A 20,771-nucleotide genomic window follows, 5' to 3' on the forward strand; every position below is an offset into this window, starting at 1 on the left:
GCAGCCCCACACACACACACGGAGCCCCACACACACGCAGCCCCACACACACGCAGCCCCACACACACACACATGCAGCCCCACACACACACACACGCAGCCCCACACACACGCAGCCCCACACACACACGCAGCCCCACACACACACGCAGCCCCACACACACACGCAGCCCCACACACACACGCAGCCCCACACACACACGCAGCCCCACACACGCAGCCCCACACACGCAGCCCCACACACGCAGCCCCACACACGCAGCCCCACACACGCAGCCCCACACACGCAGCCCCACACACGCAGCCCCACCCACACAGCCCCACACACACAGCCCCACACACACAGCCCCACCCACGCACACACACACGCGCAGCCCCACACACACACGCAGCCCCACACACACACGCGCAGCCCCACACACACACACGCGCAGCCCCACACACACACATGCAGCCCCACACACACACACATGCAGCCCCACACACACACACGCAGCCCCACACACACACACGCAGCCCCACACACACACACACGCAGCCCCACACACACACGCAGCCCCAAACACACACGCAACCCCACACACACACACGCAGCCCCACACACACACGCAGCCCCACACACACACGCAGCCCCACACACACACGCAGCCCCACACACACACACGCAGCCCCACACACACACGCAGCCCCACACACACACACGGAGCCCCACACACACGCAGCCCCACACACACGCAGCCCCACACACACACACATGCAGCCCCACACACACACACATGCAGCCCCACACACACACACACACACAGCCCCACACACACACACAGCCCCAGCCCCACACACACACAGCCCCAGCCCCACACACACACAGCCCCAGCCCCACACACACACAGCCCCAGCCCCACACACACACAGCCCCAGCCCCACACACAACCAGTCAGTGCACACTTTCTCCAAGCACAGACACCATCATTAATCAAGCACGCTTTCACCGGGCAAAAACACCACCAGCCGTCTGTGTACGCTTTCACCAGACAAACACACACACACATGCATACACACACACACACACACACATGCATACACACACACACACACACACACACACACACACACACACACACACACACACACACACACGCCGTCTGTGCACGCTTTCACCAGACACACACACACACGCCGTCTGTGCACGCTTTCACCAGACACACACACACACGCCGTCTGTGCACGCTTTCACCAGACACACACACACACACACACACCACCAGCCGTCTGTGCACGCTTTCACCAGGCACGCACACACACACACACACCACCAGCCGTCTGTGCACGCTTTCACCAGGCACGCACACACACACACCTCCAGCCGTCTGTGCACGCTTTCACCAGGCACGCACGCACACACACCACCAGCCGTCTGTGCACGCTTTCACCAGGCACGCACGCACACACACCACCAGCCGTCTGTGCACGCTTTCACCAGGCACACACACACCACCAGCCGTCAGTGCACGCTTTCACCAGGCACACACACACCACCAGCCGTCTGTGCACGCTTTCACCAGGCACACACACACCACCAGCCGTCTGTGCACGCTTTCACCAGGCACACACACACACACCACCAGCCGTCTGTGCACGCTTTCACCAGGCACACACACACCACCAGCCGTCAGTGCACGCTTTCACCAGGCACACACACACCACCAGCCGTCTGTGCACACTTTCACCAGGCACACACACACCACCAGCCGTCAGTGCACGCTTTCACCAGGCACACACACACCACCAGCCGTCAGTGCACGCTTTCACCAGGCACACACACACCACCAGCCGTCAGTGCACGCTTTCACCAGGCACACACACCACCAGCCGTCAGTGCACGCTTTCACCAGACACACACACCATCAGCCGTCCGTGCACGCTTCCACCAGGCACACACACCACCAGCACACAATTTCTACAGATACACACACACCACCAGCCATCAATGCTCACATCAATTGTTAACGCATCCACAATTAACTATTGTAACAATGGCAGTATGGCGCACTTTACTTTTAAACATATTCATTTAAAGCGCAGCATGCCACCATTGCTACAAAAATAAATACAAATATTTTGGCCTACAATTTATAGACTTTTGTTGCAATTGGTGTTGCAATATTTAGCAATGCCAATAGCTCAAACTTAAATAATGCAAGACCTATTGCATTGTAAATGCTTGTTTGTTTCATTTTTGCATTCCCGTCCCATGTACGCTCAATTTGGCTACATGCACTTCCCAGCTCATCCTTTTAAAGCATAGCAACAAAGTATACTTTTTGCATGTGTATCTCCTGCCTTAAGCATGTTGCGTCAAAGCCCAGACCATATCACACACGTATAGATAGCCTTTATTGCGTCGTAGGGAGGACTAAGCTGCTGCACTCGTCCGTAATGTGGTTTTGGCAGAAAAGTGACTATAAAAATGTCCCATAGACTGAGCCCTGAGCTGCTTGCTGTAAGTTTGCATTTTGTTCCAGTTCCAAGTGGTATGGAAAGTAAATAACAACAAAAATAATTTATCTGACACTTTCTCAGGTTGCTGTTGTTTTCTTTTATGTGCCTGTAAATATTAAGTGCCATTTTAAACGGGAGAAAATGCAATGTAGGCTTTTTCATTTTTGTTCAGTTTTCTGCATGAAATATGAAAAATAAACCATGCCATTTGTAAAGATTGAAAATACCTGTATGTAAGATTTGCATTTCCTCCAGTATTTTTTTTAAATCTTTTCTTGATAATGCTAAACAAACAAGTATTGGAAAATCCAGTCGCCTTAGCACTTGTACTGTGAAGGAAAAAAACTGTTATTTTTACCATTTGCTCGTTTCTATTACTGGTGTACTGTGGCGCAGTTAATATGAGAATATTATTTTCCTAAACACAATAAAGATTATTGTAAATAGTGAATTTAAAATTATACTATTTTTAGTGCGATTAAAAATATTGATGGGTTAGTTGGTGATGCCTTATTAAAGACGTTTCCCAAGATAAGATTTGCATTTATCTGTAAAAGTGAGGTTTAGACCCTGTTGTCTGCAGCGCTAACAATGTGCTATGATTGCTAATGGTGTTGAGGTTTTGGATACCCTTCAGGGCAAGATTTCTGATTAAGCTAAGAAAGTGATGAGCAGAGCAATGTATTAATGCTTTTGTTATCTAAATGCATTGTCATGGTTTGAGACTAATCTGCTTGCGAGTACCTCAAAATGACAATAAGCCGATCATTGAATGAAATGGTAATTCACTGGACTTGCGTTTTACTAATTACGGAAAATAATCAATGGAAATGATATTTCTGTAGGCTGTTGAGTACCACTTCCTCATAGGCAACACTAGCGCATTGCACCACGGTGGTGTTATTGATTGTTGGAAATAATAGCACTTCTATGCAGGCAATCAACTGAATATGATCAGAATTTGCTCTTTGATAGCACATTTCTGGGTCTCCCCTACGACAGTGCATGCTCTTCATACACTCGCCAGAGAGATTGTATAAACCAAAAGGCTATTGTTCGCTTCATTGTCACTCTTGTACGCTGCTTTCTAATTGGTCACTGCTTGCTGCTTTCACTTTTTAGGTAGAAGCATACCAGACAGCACAGCTGTCTGATTTGCTGAAGACATCTTGAGGATATTCAGAAAGCTTCCCTGGGAATGCATTCTGCCCATTGCTTGCCATTGTCTTTGTGGTTTGTAACTCACATTGCCTTGCTTTCCATTTGCCGGCTCCATTTGTTTTAGACTGTCTAGCTTGGGTTCGTCCCTGCCCTTGCCCAAGCCTTGTTATTGTATCCTTCTGAGATCACACTTTATACAAACACGCCTTTAAATCTTGTTCTTATCTTGTCACATTTGCTGCCCATTTTAACGCAAAGGTAGAATGTCAGGCTCCTTCTTCTGAAGGAGATTGGTATTTACTTTTCTTTCAGTGACTTCAACGTGAGTGTTTAAAGGAAGGCTGGAGAAATGCAAATTACTCACCCTATGGAGCCCACTCTACCCCTCCTGTGCTCCTGTTTAGGAGGCTGTAACATAATCCTTAAACAAGACCTGCAGGGAGGAGGTGCACCACTTTCTGTGGCAACAAATATTTATGCTTAGGTTTTTCCATCAAAGCACGGTTGATTTTTGCTTAATGTGACCTTCCAGTGAATGTCTTATGACCTTTCTGTTTACAGGCAGAGTACCAAACCCTTTTGTTAATAACAAGCATTGGCAAGCCAAAAGGTGTAGCCTACACAACTATACTTAATGAGCAATAACCTTAGTAAGTGCATCATTTGCAGTAGCACTGTGCCATAAAAACCTAAAACACACATTACTGCTTTCGGTAAAACAACAAGCAACTACATTATTTACAATACTGCCTTAAACATCATGCCTATGTCAAAACATCGTTTTTATACTATTTGGTGGATATGTGTGTTCTCAATGAAGCAAGTGAACATGTTCCATTGAAACAATGGACTATCATCAGGGCCGTCTTTAGCACAGCTGAAATCTGGTGCGACACTCTGACACTTCACTCTATGCTCTCTACCACTCCACTCTATGCCAGTGCACTCTGCTATGCAACTATGTACCACTGCACTCTACGCCACTGCACCATACACCTGTCCTGTATCGGCCACTCCACTGTACTCTGCACCACTCCAATCTACGCAAATCCACTCTGCTCAATGCCACTCCACTCTATGCCACTGCTCTGTCACTGCATTCTATTCCTGCACCACTTCACTCTTTCCTGCACCACTCCACAACACTTCGCTCTACGCTGAAACAATCTACTCTACGCCACCGCACCTTGCACCACTCTATGGCACTGTGCCTTACGCCACTACTCTATGCGACTGCGCTCTGCCCTGCACAACTCCACTCAATAATACTTCACTACTCCGAAACAAACTAGTCTGTGCCACACTACTCCACTCTACGCCACTGCATTTTACTCTGCACCACTCTACGCCCTTGTCTTCTAAACTACCGCCCTCTAAACCCCTTCTACTCTAAACCCCTTCTACTCTAAACCCCTTCTATTACTCTGCACCGTTCTATAACTCTGCACCGTTCTATAACTCTGCACCCTTCTATAACTCTGCACCCTTCTATAACTCTGCGCCCTTCTATAACTCTGCGCCCTTCTAGAACTCTGCGCCCTTCTGTAACTCTGCGTCCTTCTGTAACTCTGCGTCCTTCTGTAACTCTGCGTCCTTCTGTAACTCTGCATCCTTCTATAACTCTGCGCCCTTCTGTAACTCTGCGCCCTTCTATAACTCTGCGCCCGTCTATAACTCTGCGCCACTGCATTCTTCACCACTCTACACCATTGCGCTGTCACTACACTCTACACCATTGCGCTCTGTCACTACACTCTACACCATTGCGCTCTGTCACTACACTCTACACCATTGCGCTCTGTTACTACAATCTACGCCACTCTACACCACTGCACTCTAACACTCTTCGCCACTGCACTCTGCAGCACTGTACCCTGCACTACTCGACTCTACGGCACTCTAAGCCGCAACACTCCACGCGCCTCCAATCTATTCTGCACCACTGCACTCCACGCCACTGCGCTTTACCCTGCATTCCATTACTCTATGCCACCTCACTGTTCTCTGAAACAATACACACTTACCCCGCTGCCCTCTACCCTGCACCACTCCACCACGAAATGCTCCCCTTTGCACCACCTCACTGTACTCTGAAACAACTTACTCTACGTTATTGCACTCTACACCACCTCACTCTATGCCACTGCACTCAGCCCCACACTCTGTTGCTGCACTTGTTAATGCACTCAACACCACCTTAACTATAAACCAATGCACTCTATGCCAATCTACTCTGCATCACTATATTTTAAGCTGCTTCACTCTAGGCCACTTTTCAACACTCCACTCTCATGCTCTACTCCAAGAAAATCCACACCACGCTGACATTCTACAACAAAACTCCACTCTACAACACTTTAAGCAACTCCCTCTATGCCATTTCATGCAATTTTACTCCACTCTGTTCTACCACAACTACTCCACCCACTCCGTTCCACTCTACATTATACTCCACACAACAGCCTGTATACCACCCACTGTGCTCTACAACACCCTGTGCCCGTCCATGGCACTCTACTCCGACACTATGCCACTCAACTCTACTCTACCTCACTCTACTCCCTTCCACTCGACAACACTACTCCCTCCATGACACTCCACGAGAATCCATTTCACTGTACTCCAGGTAACGCTACACCACTCCATTCCAGCAGACGTCACTCAAACTCCGCTTTACGACACTCTGACACTCTACACCACCCTCCTTTACCCCACTAACTTTTAGCTATGCTGAACAGCAGCCACGCTGGTGTGCAACATGGCTAAAACATATTAGCAGAGCCAAAAGCTCTTACATATGCCAGACCTCTTGGCATTGCCTGTGCTTGCTCTTCTTTCAGCTGGAGCATGGACCAAGTACTGATAGCTCCTGCTTGATTATTATCCTTCTGCCGATTATGCTGTGATACAGCTAATACTTTTATTATTTCTTCTTCCCGGTTACCACTGTTGAACTTCTTGCAGCTATGTTCTACTATGCCACACATGCTTCAAAGAAGCATATTTCTCCTTTAAAATTGGTTTATTGCGACTACAAATTTTACCTGCTTCCAAATGTTTTTTCACAGAGACCTTGGCATGGGTGCATTAGCTTTATTTATGTGATAGGATTATTTGCCAAATGTAATTTATTTTCTTCTTTGTCTTGTATGGTGATATTAAATGATTTGCTCAGAATCAGAGGTGGTGTGCTGAGATCTAACAAGCATTGGCAAAGCCAATAGGACTAGCTTTTGAGACTAAATTACCCTTGGTTCATGCTGTACAGCATGGGCAGTGCCAACGTTTACAATGCTTTATAGCCGTGCTTTATAGCAGTGAGGCTAAAAATAATGAAAAAAAGTACTATGATGCATCCAGTGCTAATGCACTTAAAAAAGAGACCACGTTAGCCCTGGTCGAGTCATAGCTCTTTTGTGAATTAGTTTTACCACATTGCGAAGCAGCCGCGCCGCTATATTGCATGGCACAAACACAATTGCTTATTGCTGGGCACATTTGTTTTTCAAATTTTATTTCGCAGCCGTTACCTTCAGAATGATAAACAAATTATCTTGTGTTTTAGCAACAAACCTGATTCTGAAACAAGTGCTTCAAAGAAAACGATTAATAAGGAAAAACCGGAAGGAGTTGAAAGTGCCGAATTGGAAAAAACACCACCACCCCATTCTCCTGAGGAAGAAGACGACGCAGTAGTTCAGGTTAACAAAAAAAAATTTTTTACATCTAAATTCTGTTTTTTTTTGCAGCGTAATGTTGCTTTTAAAAACTTAATGTCGCTTTCATCTTGGTTACAGAAATTATTCAGTTGATCTCCTCTTAGTTTAAATAACCAGTAATATCGTACAATTTGATATTTTGAATGGGTGTTATATTGTGCTTATGTGGTATGGTGACCTGCGGGAAAATACATGAAAATAATATTAACTAATGTTGTTGCTGCTTTTGTGCCGTAACTTGATTTACCAAAGAATATTTTAGAAACATTTGTATTACTTCAGTTTGCATTTATCAATACTACTGCAGAAATAGTGCACTCAGGAGATGACGCATTGACATACACATCTTGGTGCATTTCCTTTATTACTTGTATTCCCTATTCTGAACTAATTCTATATTAGAAGTGAAACAAAGTTCATTGTAGAAGTCTTTTTTTGGAATAGGTGCGCACTAATTCACGCCGATGCAAAATGCGGTTTTGTTGAAGCCTTTTAAACGAAAGGTGGTACCTGGCTGCATCTATCGGTACTATGACAAAAGTACTCCTCTATTCATTACATAGGGGTGTGATTTTTTGCTTCGATTTAGGTCGAACATGTTTTCCTTCGTTTTATAATGTACCTAAACTAGATATATATTTTTATTCCTCAAAACCAGAACTTTAAAGTGGTGTAATTTCGACATATCCATTTCAATGCTTTCATTCTTTAATACTTTTGCATAACTTTGGTTTAATAGGGTCAAAAATAAATCCCAGTTGCACTCTGGTTTACATATCCTAAATCTGGAATGTTAAAAGGCTAGTAATTTCGACTGATAGTAAATGAGATACGTGATTCTCAACTTATTTTAGTATTGATTATGGTGTGCCAACTGTGCACTCATTTATTACCCCTGCTCTTGTGCCTTGGTGAATTTTCAAATGTTGACCTGTCTACTCTTCTCGCGCTAGAGGCCAGAAAAAAAAATACACTATTGCACCCCTTTTAACCCCTTAAGCGCTGTCGTCGGCCAACGGTCGTCGCAAGCACTACCTTGCCAGTGCTGCGCACGACCGTTGGCCGACGGGCCAGCGCTCATTATTCGAACGTTCGACGCAGCTATGAGGTACGCTTGGGTAGATGACAATTGAGTGTTTAGCATTTGGCTTGGCTCTTAACAGGACCTAATGCTTAAAGGGCGAATATCCTAGGTATTGTAGAAACATTCATGTATCAATTTACATGAAGCAATTCTCCTTTGGTCGGAGTGAATAGCAGGGGTGCCATAACCAAACAAAACATAACTTTACGCCCATCATATACAATATAAATGTCAGTATTTTTCCTCCTCAATATGCTTGACTAGAGATATTGTTGAAAGTGCTTCCTTGAGTTGCTTGAAATTTAGTAAACTTAATTTGTATTCTGTTTTATACACTCTGTCATCTCTCTGAGGGATAATATTTGCATAGAAATTCTACCCCTTAAATCTTAGGAGCTATTCAGTTCTTAGTCTAGGAAAACTATCAATAGCTGAACTGAAGCTACGCCAGCCAGTTATTTTTCATATTTGCATGGTCAATGAATCCAAGGATAAGCTGCCTTCTGGTCTTCTAATTTGGACTGTTGTAACCGCATATAGAAAATTTGCCATTTATGTTCGGTACGACCTTTGCCAAACCTTTTATTTGGTTTCCCATCAACATAATATCAGGAGATGACGAAACCAGAAGGAACAGATATATTCACTTTTTACTCATGAGCACATTGATACTAAACGTGTATGTAGCGGCATGCTTTGGCGCAAGGACCTGAACGTCTTTCTTGAAGTGGTCTAAGAAACGGTCCTTGTGTCGTGACCCGAAAAGGGCCCATGTCAAGTTGAAATTGTGCATCTATAGGTATCTGAGGATTGGCAGGAGTTAAATTGGCAAGTGATGTCATTTTTTTTCTTTCTGTATGATGTGTGCATTTGGGGTATTTCTGGAGAGGGCGTTTTATATTATGTATGTGTGCTTTTCAATTTGCTTGTGTATTTAACTGTTCCGGGGTGTCTCTGCCTTTCTGGATTTAGTGCTCGTATTTACATATCATAACTTATCGTATACAAATGGGACTCCTAAAAGGACAGATCTTATTAATCTCGGAGTGTTGACCGGAAGCTTTTGTAGTTAAAGGGTACTTGAATTGCACTGTAATTATTGGGCATGTGAACCCCGTATTCAGTCGCATTTAAACAAAATAAGATTGAACGTCTAGCTTTGTAATAATCACAGCAGTTAGCCAGTTTACACCATATGCTAACATTTTAGCGATTGTATTTGTATTACTGTTATTGTCCGCTTCCTTGGGCAGGAATTTAGATATCCTAAAAATGAGCCTGCTCGTTGTAAAAAAGTTATTTTAACCTTCAGATAAGCCCAAAATCTCATTTCTTCTCCTTGGTCTCTAGGGAAGAAATTAGTCTAGTAATTAGTTAAGAGAAACTAGTAGCCATCAGAATGTCTGTGGTTCAGTTTATCAAATGTATGTATTTCTTGCTCAGTACAAACAAGATATTCCTTCAGCTGTTGTAGCTGTCAGTTTAAATAATACGGTTGCAGCGTCCAGTTGTATTTTTTCAAATTTAGTTATATACTATACTGAACATATGATCATCTTTAGAACCGTCAAAACATTTTATAATAATGGTAAGTATGCTTATGGTATTAATGGATGTGGGTTGTGACACCTTAGATTTTCGAAAGGTTTATAAAATGTTCTTTCTACCGCTGGAAAAGATACTCCATGTTTATTGAGGGAAAGATCTAGTCGTGACTTCGAAATTTTAAGTGAAAGGAACCCAGAAATATTGTACACATTTACAGTACACTACACACCCGCAGACAGTCAACCAAGGTTTCACAAAAAACAAACTCATTGTATTCATTCAGATATATTTTGCTTACATAACTGAATCTAGTTGCTATTTCTTGAGCAAATACCTACCCTGCCTAATAGCCACACTTAAGTGAAGCATAACCTCAAAAGCAACTCAAAACCATTATTTCTGATGGATACTTTTAACATTAAATTCCTCCTTTTTAAAATATTCCCCTGGATCTGATAAAATCAAAAGCAGTGCTCCCGTGTGCCGGTAGATTGTGCTCCTTTAGTGATGATGGAGCCTCGCATAAGCGCCATCCATATGTGCTGATGTCAATTTTTTCCTTTCCATACATTAAGATGTGGACCTGGAGCTCCGTACCTTTCTTCTCTCTTTGAAGAGAATTTTCTTTAAAAAAATTCTAGTGTGCAAGGTCTTTCACCGTCTAAAAGAGAAAAATTCAAACCTTTTAAGGACTGTTGTAAACAGATGTCTGACAGATCGCCACAAGATGTGCCTCTGTTATTTGGGTTCTTCAGACCACTCCAAGGCCTGCAATAATAGCATCCAGATGAACTCTGAGCCACGTGCGAGCGGGAGGCAAATCTTTAATTAGTGAAACACCCAAAGCCCCTCTATTGGTCCTACTTCAAGTTGAAGGCGAGTAACTGCTCATGTAGTTCTTCCTGACGCAGATCTTCCTCATAATTGAAGTATTCATGAAAGTAAAAAAAGAAACACAAGAAGTCCAAATGGGGCTCTGCCCCTTCCCGAGACTCTTGATCTCCAGAGAGGGTCTGAAGGCATCACCATGCCTCCTGGACTCGCTCCGATTACACAGAGGAGCAGATTCCATCTCTGGTTCTAATGCACCCAGAGTTCCCCAGTCCATTGGCGACTTCGCTGCAGGCATGGGTATTTTGTGAAGTGAAGCCATTCTGCATGTCTGTGACATGCTTTTGGCTCCCACTGGCATTCCTTTTGACCTAATAATCCACAGAGACTTCCACTTGGGTTACTGCTGGCGGGTTCACAGTCGGGACCTCTTGAGCCTAGTTTCATGTTCCCAGTCGGCATTGGGACTCTTGCTGAAATCTGTTCCGGCTCCTTGAGCACCGACTCCCCTGATACCGGAGGAAGACCTGAAATCAATTGTGGTGTTCGACTTGGTTCTGTCGTTGTCTTGACCACGGTGACGTCCAGATCTTGGTGTGCTTAATCCTCCTGCAAAACTCATTTGACTGCAATACAATTTCCTTGTCATGCACATACATTATTCCACTTTTTTAGCTCGGGTACACAGATGACAGTGGTGGTAATGGGGAAATGTTTGTCCCATCCTATGATTGATAACTGGTAAATGGAGCTACCTGATGCCAGAGATGTAGACAGCTTGCACAATACTGGGCTGGTCCTACTCCCCACCCTGTTCCCCAGGGCCAAAAAATGAGAAAAGCACTACATTTGCCACAGTAATGAGGAAGGATTCTGAGTTCCTTGACTTTCACATCTCCACTATAGAGGTAAAATCATATGTTCTGACATAGGTCCTACAGCCTAGCCAAGCACTTCTCTTGGGGTTAACCATGCTGTGGTCCCTCAGTCAACTGACAGGGTGCCCCCTCCTTAGACATGCTCTAGAATTCTTCACTCAGCACCTAAAAGTCTGGCAGTCCAGGGGTCCACTTGTCAAGTCAACCCTAACACCATTTAACCATGCCCCCTGACTGAGTCAAAATGAGTGGACACATTTGGAAAGTATCAGCCATCTAAAGCATGGTGTAGGTTGCTACACTCAAGCACTGCCAAACATGATGGCTGAGATTCTGCCTGCGGTCTCTGAAGATTTATGGGCTTCTTTTGCCCAAACTCTTCAGCATGGAAAGGATGCACCCAATTTGTCATCCACTTGGTCTTAGACATTACAGACAATATAGGTAGGTCTATTGGAATCAGCATGGTGTTCCAGTGCCATACTTTGAAGTCCACTGGCTTCTCAGGAGACATCCAGGCGTCTTTTATGGACATGCCCTTCGACATCTCCGACCTGTTTGGTGAGAATTGCAAAAAACACAGTTGATGGACAGAATGCAGAACAATGTCTTGCATTCACCCCAGTACAAAGATCTGGGCCTAAATCCTGTCGTCCCTCAGCCTAGACCTGGTAAGGGGTGTTCTGCATTGTGTCCATCAACTGTTTTTTTTTGCTGTTTGGTGAGAAGGCGGATTCGGCCCTGGGACATTTTAAGGAGCTATGGGCCACAGCATGCTCCATGGGACTTTCAGCTACAATCCGGCACCCCAGCCCTCCAACAGTTCTATCCTTTTGGGGGATGTGGCTTAGTGTATTGGCAATGTCCAGCCCCTCTGTCTGCACTACAAGCTTCCCACCCCTTACCAGGTCTAGGCTGAGGGACGATCAGACCAGGACATAGTTCATCCCAATAGTTTGACCTTCCGGCCACATTCTCCAAGCCCCTTCAATGTGCCCTTATCAGCACATATCTAGCCAGTAGAAGGTAGGATCAATAGTCTCTTGCAAGGGTGGCAGCAAATCACATCCAACAAATGGGTATTGCAGATTGTCCAACAATGCTACGACCTGCTGTTCCTTTTCAATCCTCACCACCTACTTCCTACCACTTCTTGGTGTCTGGTTTGTGGCAGAAAGTACAGCCTCCTATGGCCAAATAAGGTATAGAGAGGGCACAGGCCTCAGAAGTAGGGATTGGGTATTATTCCTGCTTCTTCCTTATGCCGAAGGAGGATAAAGGCCTCTGACTTATTGTAAATATTTGCCCTCTCAGTGCCTTTGTGTGCAAGAATAAATTCAGAATGCTTCCCCTAGAACAACAAGCTCTCTGCCTTGGATCCTTAAAACTGAATGGTGACGGTGAATCTACAAGACGCTTATTTACGCACCCCCATCCTGCAGTCCCAGAGACGTTACCTGCGGTTCATGGTGTGCCACAAGCATTTAGAGTTAGCCTTTTAGCCTCACAAGTGGCCCTCTGGTGTTTATAAAGGTGAGGGCTGTGGTTGCTGCCCATCATTTGAGCTCAGGGTTATCAGTCTTTTACTATGTTGACAACTGACTATTGAAGGTGGGTTTGCCACAGTTACTCGTGGACCACGGTTCTCATCCAACTAGCCGAAGTTACATCAGACTCCTTTGCAGAGGCTCCCTTTCATCATAGCCATCGTGGATACAGTGAGCTTTCCAGTCTTTCCTCTGGACCACTGAGTCCAGGCCATTCATTATATGATCTTGTTTCAGCTTCTGTCCTGGGTTTCAGTGAAGAGGGCTCTGGGGTTCTTTGTCCACTTAGCCTCTCCCATCCGGATTTCCAAACATGCCAAGTGGCATATGCAAGCGTTACTATTAGGCCTGAAACCTCAATGGGCCGAACACCAAGGAAACCAGTTGGATTCCATCCAGGTGTCGAAGAGACTGCAAAACACTTGGAGTGGTGCTGTTCAACTGCAATTTGAATGGCTGCAGACTCCATTTTCTGCCTCGCCCATATTTGACTGATGCATTACTACTGGGTTGGGCAGGTCATCTGTGAGAGGTGGAAATTTGGAAAAATCTGGTTTCTAGTGGAGAACCACCTCAACAATAATTTCCTTGAGTTGTGGGTGATTCTCTTGGACAACACCACCATCATGTGGTACTGCATCATGCTGGGTGGGATACAGTCCTGGAATCTGTTCCAAGAGTGTCTCCACAATCAGGGGATCTCTATGGTGGTACACAACCTGGTGGGTTATTTAACCTCCAGGGAGAACTAACTCAGCCGACAGTGGCAGATCACTAATGGCAATTACAATCAGAGGTGGCAGAGACGGTCTGAGTGATGTGTGCCCTGGCTTTGATCTTTGTCATTGCCTAGAACGGGCAATGTACACACATTTGGAGTTCCCAAGAAGGCTCTCTCTCTCTAAGACGCATTCAGAATAGAGCGGATCACAGATCTGCCCTATGCCTTCCCATCTCTATCGCTCCGAGTTTTGAAGGAGGTCAGGAATGATTTGGCCCAAGTCTTATGGCTCTGGATTGGGCCAGGAGAGTGTGGTACCTAGAGCTTCTGGGCTTGAGCATCTATCTTTTCAATAGGCTGCCACTTCAAGAGGTTCTCCTGTTGCAAGAGCAGGGCAGGTACCTGCACTCAAGCCTGCACAACGTGGCGTGGAGATTGAACTTCAGCAGTTGATCCCCTTTGATTTTCCTCATGAGGTAGTTCATGTCATCTTGGAAGCCAAGCATGCTTCTGTGAAGTCTGTATGTGTGGCGCAGGAAGATGTTTGTGGCTTTACAGACCAGATGCAGGCAAACCTGCTGGATGTGTTTGCTTTGCTTACAGCCTGGTAAGGACTGCTCTCAGCACAGTTAATGATTACTTGTTGGCCGTTTAGACGTTAAGTTTTCCGGACCAGCCATCCTTCTTTAAATTGCTGGTTGTAATGCTTTATCTGAAAGGTTTACAACACAGGTTTCAACCTAAACTCTTTGTGAGGCCATAGCGTGACTTAAATATGATTTCGATGTAGCTAATGTCTACCTCTTTTAAACCAGTGCACAGTTAAGTGCAGTTGCTCAACTTTAAAACTGTCTTCCTCGTTGTAATGATATCTGACCATTTATTTCCAGATAAACCGGTGCTAAGCTCTCCAGTTGTATTCATACCAAAGATGGTAACTCCTTTTAATGTTGGGCAAGTCATCTCCGTTATGACCTTTGCTCGGACTTATCCTTCCTAAGAGGCTACATCGTTTGGACCCCAAAAGGACACGCAGGCTTTTCATCGATTATATCTGAGAACAATGGGTGTACAGTCATCTCTGGGGCGAAGAATAGCAAAGAGGTGCACCAAAAGACAATATCTTGCTGGATAGCTCCCTGCATTAAGATCTGCAAAAGACTTCTACTGGCTAAGAAGCAGCCTCCAGAAGGTTTAAGGGCCCACTCTAGTAGGGCCAAGGCAGCTACCTGTGCCTATCCCAGATGTTTGTCAGGCAGTTACATGGGCATAAATGGACGCGTTCATGAAGCTGAAGCACTACTGCCTCGACACCGTCCATGGAGATGGCCATTTTTTCCGTGCTTGGTCCTGCAGGACTTTAGTTTGAGCAAGTCCACTGCCCCTTCACCTTGGTGTCTATTCTATTTTTCGGTGATAAATCTGTGGTTAGAAGTATCCATAAGAAGAACAAGTTACTTAGCTTCAGTAATGATCTTTCTGATGTATACTCTTTCTAACTGCAGACTCCTCACTGCCGGTACACCTCACCATTCTGTTATGGTATTTTCAGCTAAAAAGATCATATCTAGGAATGTGCACACTGGTTTGTTCAGCTACCCGATGTGCTCTACATCTGGGGCTCAGAAGATTCCCTGAATAAATGGACATCTGCAAACATAGGTGGCCCTTATATGTACCTACCGTTGTCACTTCCACAGCTGGGTAGGGTTGAAACAAGTCTCACACGGCACCACCTACAAGTTCCCAAATCCAGCTTGGCAGATGGGGAAAAATTCTGTAGGTAAGGAACCTGCAGTTAGAGTATTAACCAGGAGGAGCATTATCGAAGGAAATTAACTTTTTCATTTGGGAAGTTAACAGCATCCTGCATTTATTCTAAAGGGGGCAGAATAGGTTTTCAAATGTAAGTGCATCCTTCCATCTATGTGTGAAATGCCAACTTAAACCCTAGACTTTGGGTGCGAATATATATTTACAAATGCCATTACCTTTATATAAAGTTGATGTATTCTAATAGCTTTTCTTTTTTTTTCAGAATTTTTTTTTAAAGCGGACAAAAAACGCATCCCTCAGTTGTGTAAAAACCTTAATAATATTTCATATAGCACCATGATATTCTAGTGTAAACATGTTATCGAAAAACATATTTTTGGGGGCGTGGCTAGCGTCCAACCATGATGGCCGCAGCCTCAGAGAGCTCCGGGACCCGTGAAACTTCCCCACAAAATCCGCATATCTATCCTGCCCGAAAATAACACCACTGCAGCGACCTTGAAACCGGAGCTTCCCCGCCACTAAAAAAGACTACCGGCGCCGCGGAACTCCCCGCCCCAACTGAGTTATACCGCCATGAAGATCTCGGCCTACCAGGACCACCGGACTATATTGGTGTAGAGGCCCGGGGGCTGGTGCGGCAGAAAGGGCGCCAAAACTCCGGCGGGGCCAGCGCCACCCACCGGACCTAAGAAGGCATTGGGCCCTGTGGGGGGAGCGCTCCTGCCGCGGAAACAGACAAGAATAGGCCCGGAGTTCAGGCCGGAACGGAGTGGGTGGCTGGAGGTGCCCCCCGGGACACAGGAGCAGTTGAGGAGGTAAGCAGGAGGCCCACACACTGCTCAGCGTCACACTGGCCGCTCAGGCAGAGCGGTACACCCGGCAGCAATTCTAAGAGCTCGGCACCAGAAAAAAAGCCCAAAAGGAACCCCAGCACAGGACTCTGTGTACTCCCGAACTCACAGTTCAGACGTGCAGCCTGACGTTGTGGGACACAGACCAGGAACACGCATTGACGACCAGGGGCCCAACAGAGAGGAGAAGTGAAAGGCGAAGGCCAGATAAGGGAGCGCAGGGCTCTGGTTCCAGGGCGGCGCCAAAGTGGTGAAGACGACGGAAAGACCAAGTGACATACTGTTGCTACTCCGCCCCAGTTAGACCACATTCGGGAGCGACGCAGCAGGCGACCATGAGCGGCAGGGGGTCGCGGGCGCAGCAGGCTTCTCGGCTGGAGAAATATGCCTACAGTAAAGACAACGTGGACTCAGCGAAAGCAAACGCGCCGCAGCCGTCTACCCAATCGCCCCGCAGCCCGGGCACAACCGGTGAAATCACCCTCAAAGATGTAATGGCGACTTTACAGACTATGCAATCCTCCATGGGCACAATCTCCACTGACATTTCTTTTATGCGAGCCGACCTCGCAAAAGTATCGGACCGCTTGGGAGAAGTGGAGAAAACAGCGACAGGGCTCTCGGCGGACACGGCGGACTTGCAGATCAGAGTACGCACACTGGAGCAGGACAACACCATGCTGAAGGCTAAGCTGGACGAGCAGGAAGGTAGATCAATGTACGCCTGGTTGGCGTGCCGGAGACGGCCGGGGGTCCGACCCTTGACCTCTTCGTGGAAGACTTAATCCAGAATCAGCTTCAGCCCAAGGGTCTTTCTAAATATTTTTCGGTGGAGCAAGCACATCGTGTCCCAGGAGGAAATCCGCGCCCAGGTAACCCACTGCGTCCGATTTTGGCGCACATTTTCAACTTTAGAGATCGGGAGGCTATATTGCAAGCAGCTCGGATAGCCCCGCCGATCAAAATTGAGAACTCGGAGGTCACATTTTACCCAGATTACACAGCGGCGGTGGCCCAGCAACGGAGGAGCTTCACAGAGGTGAAGAGGGAGCTCCCAACAGAGAAATCAAATACTCTATGATTTTCCCAGCGAGGCTACGTGTAGAGTCAGAGGGGAAAGCGTGGTTTCTGGAGTCCCATGAGGAGGCGAGGGACTGGCTGGAGGGATGGCGACCGGCGCGAGGACCCAGGAATCGAGGAAACGCTTGCAACGTCTCAGAAGGCGAAGGACAAAATGCAGAAAGTGGACGGCGCAGTAAAAACCCGCACAGGCTACGAACAGCCAATGGTAACCGGAATCATGGAAGAACTGTCGTTCCCGTGGACCACGACCCATAAGGGGGCTCTAAGAAGGGGGGGGGGTGGAAGTTGTACCTGATCGCCACGGAAGAATTTGGCAGAAGCTGCCGGTTGGCGAATGAATAGCAGCAGGTAGGAGCTATCGAACCCAAATGCACTGTCGGGACTGACCTCCTATGAGGGGACTTCATAAGGGTCACAGGGACTACCCCCACTTGTTATGAGACTCATTAGGGATAAAAAGTACTCTGCTCAGTTGGGGAGGGGGATAGTTGTGGATCCGCCGGGCAGGGAGGCAGGGTGGGGGGCAGGGGCTTTAAGTATAGTACAGTTTATGCAAATTTCTTTGCAGGTTATGGTTCCACAGTCACTCCTCATCACGACACAGAAGAATACACAGGCACTGGGTACATGCGCAGGCCAGGGGGCCACATGGCAAATTACACCACATGACCACCATGTTGAGCTGCAAAGCAATGGGTCCTGAACCCCAGACTCCACGAATGGTCGCCCCTCTCCTATCCATTATATCCTGGAATGTGAACGGGTTGGGACACAAAATAAAAAGGGGACTGGTTCTACAATATCTAAAGAGGAAAGGCCCAATGGTGGTATTGCTTCAGGAAACCCATTTGACAGGGCTGGCCTGTAAAGCACTGAACCGCTGGGGATTTAAGATGGCCACTTATGCAGAATTCTCCTCCGGGTCCAGAGGGGTGGGTATACTGATTCATAAAAGCTCCCCACTGGTGGTTAAAAAAACCTGGACGGATGATCAGTGGCGTTTTGCCGCACTCACGTGTCAGTGGGAGGGACGCCTCTACAATATGGTCTCTGTATACATCCCGCCGACACTTCACCAGTCAGCGTTCCACGATCTGGGGAAACTCCTGTTAAAGTTGCCGGAGGGCGAACTGATCATAGGCGGGGATCTAAATGCAGTGAGTGACGCGGCCCTCGACCGCAGCCCACCCAGGGAGGAAACCAGATCCATTCAGACCCTCAGGGACTTCCTTAATGCCATGGGCCTCATAGATATGTGGCGATAAACACCCCATCGACCGACAATACACTTTTTACTCTGGAGCACATAATAGTCACTCGCGTATAGACTACATACTAAGACTAACCCCAGAGAAGGACTCTGGAGCACATAATAGTCACTCGCGTATAGACTACATACTAAGACTAACCCCAGAGAAGGTAACAGCGGTAGAACACTTAGCGAGGGGAATCTCTCCCTGATACACCTTACTTACACCACACAGCTCCCAAGACGACCAAGAATTTACTTCCTATATCCGGGATACCTACAGAACCGTAAAATAGCAAAGGCCCTAGTAACAACCACAGACCACTACTTCACCGAAAATACGTTGACGGTAGAGTCACCATGCACGCTTTGGGAGGCATACAAAACAGTCATTCGGGGGCAAGCCATTTCCACTATCACCCGCCACAAGCGAGAACACACAAACAACGTTGAGTCCTTGGAGGCGGCCGCGTTAGAGGCGGAAAAAACACACGCCATAGACTCCAATGAGACCACAGCGCCGTCCCTTACACTAGCTACCCAGGAGTTCCGAACATATGCAGTAGAGATGGCAAAGATGAGACACACAGACACCAGGCACAGGATCTACGAAATGGGGGTCAAGACGGGGGAAAATGCTGGCTTGGCTGGAAAGGAAAGAAAGAGCAGATAGATGGGTTGCCCAAATGACGCTAGAGGACGGTACACTTACGACTGACCCCCAGTTAATTGTGGAAGAATTAGCGACATACTACGAACAGGTATACACACCACGAGGAGGGGTGGCGGAAGAGGAATGCTTGCAATTTCTGAATGGGATACCGCTGACAACTCTTACCGGAAGATGTGGAAGTGCTCGAAGCTGACTTATCAGGGCAGGAGATAGGAAAAGCACTGGCGACATTGCATACCGGCAAAGCAATGGGACCCAATGGTCTACCAGTGGAACTCTATAAAAAGGTAGCCAATAAGGTCATTCCCATCTGTTGGACATGTATAATGACTGTCTCACACAGGGAACACTGCCGAGGTACCAAAGGTTAGCGACCATAGTGACGATACGCAAACCCGGAAAACCACCAGAGCAGCCTTCTTCATACAGACCGATATCGTTGATAAACGCAGAAGCAAAGATATTGGCAAAAACACTAGCGCTGCGACTGCAGACCCATCTTACGACTCTGGTTCACCCAGACCAATCTGGCTTCATGCCTGGACGTGACACCTCCCTGAATCTACGGCGCCTTAATGGGGTTATAGCTCGCATACCAATGCTCCAAGACGACGCTGCCATTCTTTCATTAGACGCAAAGATGGCGTTTGATTTAGTGGAATGGATGTTCATGTTCGCGGTACTGCAGAGAATGGGTTTTGGGCCCAAATTCTGTAGGTGGATCCGATTGCTATATACGGCACCATTGGCTCAGGTAGTGGCAAATAGCTGTTCGTCCAGAGAGTTCGTATTGGGTAGGGGGACGCAACAGGGTTGTCCACTTTTCCCTCTCCTCTTCGCCCTTATATTGGAACCATTGGCGACATGGATACGCACAACACAAATGTTTAGAGGGCTGACATGGGAGGCGGGTTGGGAGGACCGCAGCTCCCTCTATGCAGACGATGTGTTAATATACATGACGTCCCCGACGTAGTCTTTGGAGGTACTATTCAACATCCTCAGTGTATGGCGAAAAATCAGGGTACACGATAAATTGGTCTAAGTCACTGCTCTATCTACTCTACAGCGCAACGCCAGCGCTTCCCTTAGAATGTCCCCTACAAATTGTAACCGGAGGATTTAAATACTTAGGCATATACGTCACG

General features: G+C 46.7%; 1 protein-coding gene across 2 annotated transcripts in view; it reads left to right on the plus strand.

The window, feature by feature from the left end:
* Nucleotides 1–20,771, plus strand: part of CHD7 (chromodomain helicase DNA binding protein 7) — a 794,978-nt gene that overhangs the window by 432,152 nt on the left and 342,055 nt on the right. For both annotated transcript variants that reach the window (XM_086965786.1, XM_086965787.1), the window contains exon 4: nt 7,226–7,361. In XM_086965786.1, the coding sequence (XP_086821912.1) occupies nt 7,226–7,361 (136 nt within the window). The remainder of the gene's footprint in view (nt 1–7,225; nt 7,362–20,771) is intronic.

Source organism: Lissotriton vulgaris, chromosome 4_1 (genome assembly GCF_964263255.1).
Source record: "Lissotriton vulgaris chromosome 4_1, aLisVul1.2, whole genome shotgun sequence".
Lineage (NCBI taxonomy): Eukaryota > Metazoa > Chordata > Amphibia > Caudata > Salamandridae > Lissotriton > Lissotriton vulgaris.